Here is a 9,186-nt window from a genome sequence, read left to right on the forward strand (position 1 = left end):
ACCACATGTACTCAAACAAAAACCCAAAATAAAATAACAACAACAAAATCTTCCATGTGACCCAGCAATGCCACCTCTGGGTATATATCTAAAGCAAGGAAATCAGTATATAACAGTGACATCTGTAGTCCTACCTTCATTGCAGGATTATTCACAAGGATCATGAAATAGAAACTCCCCAAGTGTCCATCACCTGATGATTGGATAAAGGTGTGGTGCATATGCACAATGGAATACTAGTTAGCCACAAAATGCAATGAAATTCTGTCATTTGCAACAACATGGATGGAACTGGATGTTGTTATGTTATGTGGAGTACACCAGGCATAGAAAGACAAATACGTCATGATCTCACTCCTGAGTGTTATCTAAAAAGTTGGTCTCATAGAAGTAGAGAGTAGGACAAGAGTCCCTAGAGGCTAGAGAGAATGGGGATAGAGACAGGTTGGATCACAGTTACCTAAAGGTAGATAGGAGGAACATGTTCAAGTGTTCTATAGCACAGCAGGATGACCATAGTTAACCAAAATGTACCAAATATTTCAAAGTAGCTGGCAGAAAAGATTTTGAATGCTCCCCCCAGAAGGTAATGATAAAGTGCTTGAGGTTCTGGGAATGTCAATTACCCTGACTGATCATTATACTTTTTATACATGTCTGGAAAAATCTCACTAGACCCTTTAATATATGCAATTATTATGTCAATTAAAAACATAATAAAAAAATCCAACAAATCCATTGAACTGTACAATGAATGCCTCTACAGGCCAAGATTAGGGCCCAGTCTGCAGAAGGTTCAGAGCAGGCTGAGAAAACTTTGCTCTTGAGGAGGGCCTTTGTCAGTTGGCAGATTCAGTAGACACCCCAGTTTCCCAGCCTGAGGCAGTGAGGGGGCCAAGTCTCTGCAGCTTCTTGATAAGGAGTCTCTGCCTAATATCTCTGTATAAAATCTCAGGAAGAGAAAGGAACATGTCTGTAGGACAGATTGTGAGTAAATGACAGCAGAGGAGCAGAAACAGATACACAGAGATCTAGATTGTCTGCAAAGAGGTTTATTGCACAGCTCACAGGGTGCTTCAGCTCAGCAAAGCTTGAAGGGGGCTGGGGACTGGTTGCATGAGGAGAGGAGCTGATATCCAGGGTTGACAGAGGGCTTGGGAGCTGGTAGATGAGCCATGCCACAAAGTGATGATCCAGGAGCTAATATGTCCCATCCAAGTGAACCGGAACCACTGGATATGTGGTATTGTCCCGTGGAGATCTCTTGTCACAAGCAACTATGTAGAACTCCCTTGCTGATACACCTGTGTATTTGCAGTTTCCATAACTCAATTTACTTTTTGTGATGCTACAGATGGTTAAAGGCACCTGAACTGAACTTTTATGACAATTTGTACTGGGGCTTGTAAGACAGGTTACATTTGGGGTTCCACAAACTTGAACAACATCAGCAAAAGTTGCTTTTAGAAAAGTATTTTTGGCTTTGCATTGCCCAATGTAACTGTTAACTATCTTCATTGCATCATCACATTTGGGGCCAGCCATATTTACGTGTTGAATTTCAAACCACTGAGCAGGGGTTAAATCGCCCGGTGGGTCTTCAAATGAGACACTCATTCTCACAAATCCCAGCAGCAGCAGAAACGAAAGTCGTGATCCCAGCAGCTTTGGAACCATGTTTCCTGTGAGCAAAAAAGAGAGGTAACTAGTTCTGCATCCTGGCCCAGTTACCACACACTCTTTCAGTCTCAACCAGCAGCCCCCTCTGCAGTCACTGGGGTCATATTTCCATTTGCTTCCCGTCCCCACAGTGTGCCAAGTCTCCTGGACACCAACTTCAGCTCATCCTCCCTCAGGTGCTATCCCACCGTGGGCCCTGCTGTCCCAGTTTGAGGGCTCAATGTCTTACCTAGTCTTTGTGCTGCAGCTCCTGTGAGAACAGAACCAGCTGGTTGAACTGAGGCTCAGGGGCTGTAGGTGCTCCTATTTGGATGGTAAATATATAGCAGCCCATATGGGTGAGGCTGCAGGAGCCAGGAGGGTTCTGACGTCTTGGCCCTGCAGAAATCCAACACACTGGTACACATCACACTTGAGCAACCACTCTCTGTTTTGATCACTTGGTCTATTAATGGATACCCAAGGATAGTAGTGCTTCTGCTTCTGCTATATGGAATCTAATTCCATGTCATCCATGAAAGACTTTTGCTGGCTGGATCTGGTCCTGTGTTTGACAATTACACTGCCTGCTGAATAACCACAGATTTTGTCACTGTGCTTCAGTAGAGTACTGAAAGACCAAGTTCCACCAAGACAGGGCTACTACTCAACAAGTAGAGCTAGGTAGAGTCCATTTTACAGGAGGAATTTGCATTCTTGTCTCATCTTAAAAACTCCTGGCTGGTGCAGGGAGTTTTCTCTACTGCAATGTGTCAGCTAGAGCTGGGTAACAGCTGCCTGTGTTGAAAGGGCTCAGGGGTCTTCCTGAATCCATCTTTCCTTCCTGACTCTCCTTCTCTTGTTTAGCCAATGATGTCACTCTTCTGGTTCCTGGAGACATTTGTGTGTTTGACAATGAAAATCATTATAGTTTCTTGAAAAAACAAAACAAAACAAAACAAAAAAACAATGACTCAGAGCATGCATGGTTTTCTTAGTTTACACTCTGTGTTAGTTTTTTTTTTTTCCCCACTGTGACAAATACCTGAGATAAACAACTCTTAGGGAGGAAAGATTTGCTTTGGCTCATGGTTTCAGAGATTTCAGTTCATGGCTGACTTCATTGGTTCAGGTCTTTGTGTGGCAGAACGTCATGGCAGAATGGCATGATGGAGAAAAGTTGCTCAGCTCATACCAGCCAGGAAGAGGGTGGGGGGAGAGATAAAGAGAGAAACACTGAGAACAAGAAATACCTATCCAGGGCATACCCCCAGTGACTTACATCCTCCAACTTTTCTCTGTGTTTCTTCCTCATGCCAGCAGTTCTTTCTGCTAACAATGGATTAATCCTCTGATGATGTCAGACCCCTCATGATCCAATTACTTACCAAAAGCCCCACCTTTGAACATTGATGCACTGGGGACCAAGCCTTCAACACATGAGATTTTGGGGACATTCCAGATCCAAATCATTATATACCCAAACTTTAAAATTATATTCAAAACATGCCTCATAATATTTTTATAATTGTTCCATGTATAAATTTGCTCTGCACATTTCCTACTACCCTCGTTTTGCTCCAGTTTTGTGTTGAAGATTTTCTAAATAGGACCTCTTTACCTATGAAGTCTGAATAAATAGGTGTTATGGTTTGATTTGGCATATCCCCCTCAAAGCCCATGTGTTAAAAGCATGTTCCCCAATGGATTACATTACATTCACAGATGGGATTTTTATGCAATGGTACGATCACGAAAGCTCAGCCTCACAATTGAAAGCTGAAGGGAATACTGGTGGGACCTAGTTGGAGGAATTAGGGGATAAAGGTACGATCTGGAAGCATCTCTCTCTCTCTCTCTCTCTCTCTCTCTGTGTGTGTGTGTGTGTGTATGTGTGTGTGTGTGTGTGTGTGTGTGTGTGTGTGTGTGTGTGTCTGCTTCCTGGTTACCCGGTGAGCTGAACAGCTTTTCTCTACTATGTCCTTCTATCACAATGCTTCTGCCTTGGAGCCTGTGGACCATGGACAGAATCCTCTGAAACTGTGAGCTGAAACAAACTTTTCCTTCTCCAAGTTGTTCTTGTCAGGTATTTTGGTCACAGAAACCAAAAGCTAACATAGTGAGCCTATATTAGTCAAACACACCATAACTCCAGTGTGTGTGTGTGTGTGTGTGTGTGTATGTGTGTGTTTTGCTATGGATGGAATCCAAGTCCTTATTCATGAGAGGCAAATGCTCTGTCAATGAGCAACACTCTCACTTCAATGTAATTTTTGTCTTTAACATAATAACATAATGCTCTTTTAAATTTTGTTAGCAAACCCTTAGCTGTGAGTCTCTGCAAAAATAAAAGAATAAATTACTCACGTCCAAGATACAATGGCACAGGGTGAACATTCCCATCTCCAAAAGGAAGAAAATATCAAGAAGGAATTGGACCAAAGCAAGACCAAAACCCAGCAGGGCTTTGAATTCTGTAGCTCCAGGCCTGCCTTTTGAGTCACATGGAGTGGTGTTGTGAGCTCTGCAGGGCATGGGCAGCTCAGCCCCTATGGTCTCACTGATTACAGCCCACATGGGCTCTCTCAGCTGGCTTTGCTGACTGCTTCCATTTTCCCTTGGCTTGTGTTCCTGGCATCTCCATAGTCCTGGGGTGTCTGCTGAGACTTTGGCTTTACTCTCAAAGCTTCAGGCACTGCCTTGTTGGGGACTGTTTGCAGGATTCCAATCCTGCCGCACCTTTCCAGGCCTCTTAGGCTTTCCTTTAAAATTTCAGCAGAAGCCTCTGGAACCCCTAACTTTTGCCTACACAAACTCTGTTTCCTGGTCCTCCAGTTTGACTGCCCCCAAACCACCACTATTACCAGTTCCTTTGGATCTTTTCATAGAAGATATAGGTATGACTATACAACTCGTACACATTCCTTTATGCTGATACATTGATTCTACAGCCCTAACGCCTGACCCACAGAGCAGGTGGGCCACAACATCAAGTTTTAGGAAGACTTGGATGTTTGTTCTTGGCCCCCAAAAAGTGTACAGTTTTTCAGCAGAAACCGTCAAAACCAGTAGAACAAAGCAGCATTTTCCCAGTAATGTGAGTTCATATATAACCTTGTATATGGACATTAGCATCATCCTTATTATCAAGTTTTGGTCCTTGAACACCAAGGAGGGTGAAAAGCAATTTTTTCTGTAGATCTTAGAAAACACTTAGTCATTGGGAAGGACAGCACTGAGAAAAATTCTAAACAAGTTGCAAGTTACCACTTGAAAAGAGTCTGTCATGAATGACCCCCTGTGTTTTCCCTCCACCTGTGACTCTGGGATGACGAATTGCTTGTAGAACTTCAGGATATGTCTCATAGGTATTCATTCTGTATTGTTAGGTCTATAATTCTGGGAGGAAAAGAAGCTTTGGAATAACCCTACATTGTGTTCACTCAACATCTCAGCACTGCCCACCCCCCTTTTTGGTACCAGAGATTGAATCACTGAACCACATCCCCAGACTTTTAAAATATTTTATTTAGAGATAGGGTCTTGCTGAGTTCCTTAGGCCTTGTTAAGTTACTGAGGCTGGATTTGGACTTGCGATCCTCCTGCCTCAGCCTCCTGAGCTGCTGGGATTACAGGCCTGTGCCACTGAGCCTGGCCCAGTTCCCTTCTTATTGTTCTTAAACACTGTGGTCTTAAGAATTTCAGCTGGAGACCAATAAAAGGAATTCTTTTTTTTTTTTTTTTAAGAGAGAGTGAGAGAGAGAATTTTTTTTTTTAATATTTATTTTTTAGTTCTCGGCAGACACAACATCTTTGTTGGTATGTGGTGCTGAGGATCGAACCCGGGCCGCACGCATGCCAGGCGAGCGCGCTACCGCTTGAGCCACATCCCCAGCCCAGGAATTCTTGAATTGGGAATAGATACTCGATCACACTTGAATATTTCTCTATACCCCAATTCCATGAGCAGCTAGAAGAATAATTTCCACAGAGAGAAAGAAGGGTATGGGATAGGGAATGAATAACTGCTGAGAGAGAAGCCAGGATAGGAAGGAAGAGGGGGACAGATAGCTATGAAGAGTATGGAGATAAAGGTGTATAAAATGATATTTGGACTCTAAATGTTCTATGTATACTCACTCATTTAAATAATGTTAACTAAATGAACATGATGTGTCCAGTTTCCTAAATCCAAAGCTTTCAGGAAGAGGGCAAAAATAAGTGGATGTTTTGCCCCCCTCCCCACACCCAGAGAAGTCTTCCTTGACCTCTCAAGCCCCGGGAACAAGATTCTAGAAGCACTTTCCTGATGGCAGATTAGAGGAAGGCTGCACTTTCAGGATTCAAGAATTATACTTGCAGGGCAAGGGAGCGGAATCCTGACTCAGGATTCAAGCAGCAGGAGTACTGATTCCTAAAAGGTGGGTGAAAGATGAAATTTAGTGAAATTCAATATTGAATAGTCAGAATCTCCCAGAGACTCAGGAATTCAGGTGCACTGAACTAAGAACAAGAAAGAAAACATTGGAGCCAAGCTAGTTATGGCAGTGGCAGTGATAGTGGCACTGGTTATCCAGGGAAGGGAGGGCTAACACAAAGAGAGAGACACAATGGACTAATTTGGCATAGAAAAAGTCTGTAGATCAGAAAAGCAGCCTGAACTTAGCTGGTCCAGAGAGTGCACAGCAAACTGGTGTTTAAGTGCTCTGCTTTTCTCAACTGGCAAGTGGAGAGCTGAGGCACAGAGCCATGTTGAGGAGGCCACGTTGTAGTTTGCTGCTGTGGGAACACAAGAGATTATAGCAAACATTGCCATACTGTCCTGGAAAGCTCCTACCTTGTGGTGGAGGATGTACCTAGCAGAACATGAGTGAAACAGGAAGTGTACTAAGGGGAATTGAAATCCGAAATAAGGAGGGGAGAGTAACTCCCTTTGCGTGGAGGCTCATATGATCAGCTGAAGGGGGTTGGAAAACTGAACAGATGGGTGTGAATGTACACTCAGGAACCAAGCCTAGGAGGCCATATTTGTGGGCAGCAGAGTGTGTGGGTCGGCTCCCTTGCCCTGCAAGTATAATTCTTGGGAGGCTGCTGAGATTCAGACTCCTGACAGAGATCAGCAACTGCTGGGTCCTGCGGTGATGTTGATCTAATATCTCCAGAGCAGATATCACCCAACAAAGCCCTTAAATCCAGATACACTAAGCCCCAGCTGCTGGAACTCCACACTGTAGCAGCCCTACCCTGGTGGTGTATAGATCTGGTCTGTCTGGACAAAACTCCAATCAACAATATTTCCTATTCCATTCTGCCTTACACCGGTGAGAAGGGACTCTGAGCTATTTCACCTGCTTCAGTTTTAGACCACACCAGATGGCAGCTCAGTGAGTAACACAAAAAGAGGAAGAGATTAACAACCTCCAGCCCTTGCACACCCTCTCTTTCTTTCAGTACATAGACCAAGAATAAATTGAAAGAATGACTGTTGGGCATTGATCCTTGTCAACGCTTTTCAAGAGGAGAAAAATACTTTTAGTGGAGACAGTATTTTTTTAGTAAGAAAATTCCTCCCCACCCCTTTTTTTCTTTGGCGTTATTGCTGTGCTAATTGGCTCATGGCTACATATACTGAGCCACATCCCCACCCCTTGTTTGTATTTTATTTAAGACAGGGTCTCACTGAGTTGCTTAGGGTCTCGATAAATTGCTGAGGCTGGCTTTGAACTCACCATCCTCCTGCCTCAGCCTCCCGAGTCATTGGGATTACAGGTCTATACCACCAGGCCCAGATAATTTTAAAAACAAGTTATTTTTCCTTGTTTTTTGAAAGTTTTTTGTTTTTTTTTCTTACTTTTGTTTTTTGTTTCCCTCATTTCTCTTTCTCTTCTTTCTTCTCCCACTAATAGCAAAATTCTCTTTTTCTCTCTTCCTGTCTCGCTTTACTTCATCTTTTCTATTCTTCTCCTTCTTATAACTATCATTTGCTACATTTCTTCTGCATTCTCTGTTCACACTTTGAACATTTGAAACTTTACCTTTCTATCACATTTTTTTTTTCTCTTGGGACTGTATTTTGACTATTTTTTATAACTATTTGGCTTATAAAACTCCTGCTGTTGCAGTAATCAGTACTGCAAACTGCCCAAACAGGTTCTTTACTTTCATGCCAGATCTGATTCACAGCTATTTATTGTTTTTACTTTTGGCAATTGCTGACCCCTCCATTAGTGTTGTAGATGTCATAGTAGGCACTTTGTACTTATTTTAATGCTGTATACTGTTTGCTTTGGTTGTTGCTATTGTTTCTTTCTCCGTTTGCTGTAAGGTACTGAAAAATCTACCGGGAAACTAGAAAGAATAGAAGAGAAAAAAGTCGAAACTACTGACAAAAACTTAAGTAGGAATGACTGGAAGGACCTCATCCATTCTCATGGACATCCATTTCTACAGCAAAAACAGCTAACACAAAGGCTATAGTGAAGAAGACTGCATACGCTCTGTGCTCTTAATGGGATTTGAGATTAGTAAGAGAGACCCACGCTACGGGCTTAACCACAGATTATTGTCAATCTCACAGGTGACAACATAACATTATATGACAGAATAAAACAAGAGGAGCTGCCTACTTTAGGGCATCAGAGAAGTCTCCACAGAACTCAAGTAAGTTGCTCTCACTACCAAGCTGAGACTGTTCTGCCTGGCTTGAAAGCCCAGTCCCATTCCTGAGGAACACAAGGCTACCTCATGGCAACCAAAGTCCTTCCTGAGGCTTCAGTGAGGGAAGCCTCACTGAGCAATGGACATTGAGTCGTTACTCAATCACTGACATCCTTTCAAACAGTTTTTCTTTTCTAAACCACAAATGCAGAAGTGCTTTCCCTGTGTCTGAGTTTCACAAAGCTGCTCAGTGACTGTTAATACCAACTCATCATCCCAGTGTCCAATCTTCAGAGTTCTAAGGCATTGAATATGTCTGGTGTGCCTCTGATAGAGTGTGATAGGGTGTGGGGGTGACTGAAGTGACTGGAGCAGCCTGCCCAGAGGGCAACTTTATGCTGAGGATCTAGTGGAATTTGGCCAAGATTGATTTGTAGCTGATCTCTGCTTCACTCACAGGGATGCTCAGCCTCAGGCCTCTCATGTCAGACTAGATCATTTGGACTTTCTTTCCTAGGCAATGGAAAGCAGTTTTAAAAAGTACAATTATTATGTATCAGTTAAAAAATAAAAAGAAAAATTGGAGTGAAAAACAAGAAAAAATTGGAGTGTATAATGAGTAACTCCTCAGGCCAAGGTTAGGGCTTAGTATGCTGACGGTTCAGAGCAGCTTGAGAGAAATTTACTATGGAAGAGGGTGTTTGTCAGTAGGCAGATTCAATGAAGATCCTAGTTTCCTAGCTTGAGGTAGTGAGGGGCCAAGTCTCTGCAGCTTCCTGATACAGTGTCTTTGCCCCACATCTCTCTTCCCGAAAATCTCAGGAAGAGGAAGGAGCACATATGTAAGAGATAGATACACAGAGATCTAGA

At 43.0% G+C, this 9,186-nt stretch overlaps 1 protein-coding gene across 1 annotated transcript; it reads right to left on the reverse strand.

Annotated features, from left to right (window-relative positions):
• Positions 1–1,122: 1,122 nt before the first annotated feature.
• On the reverse strand, positions 1,123–1,677 carry LOC101965615 (non-secretory ribonuclease). Its single transcript, XM_005341487.3, has one exon. It carries the CDS (start codon positions 1,675–1,677, stop codon positions 1,201–1,203), a length of 477 nt encoding a protein of 158 aa, XP_005341544.1. The 3' UTR covers positions 1,123–1,200.
• Positions 1,678–9,186: the final 7,509 nt, after the last annotated feature.

The sequence above is a fragment of the Ictidomys tridecemlineatus genome, chromosome 5 (assembly GCF_052094955.1).
Source record: "Ictidomys tridecemlineatus isolate mIctTri1 chromosome 5, mIctTri1.hap1, whole genome shotgun sequence".
In the NCBI taxonomy this organism is placed as follows: Eukaryota; Metazoa; Chordata; class Mammalia; order Rodentia; family Sciuridae; genus Ictidomys; species Ictidomys tridecemlineatus.

Bases quoted from the DNA above. Each gene is read 5' to 3' on its own strand.
- LOC101965615 (XM_005341487.3), bottom strand. From the start codon at position 1,677: ATGGTTCCAAAGCTGCTGGGATCACGACTTTCGTTTCTGCTGCTGCTG.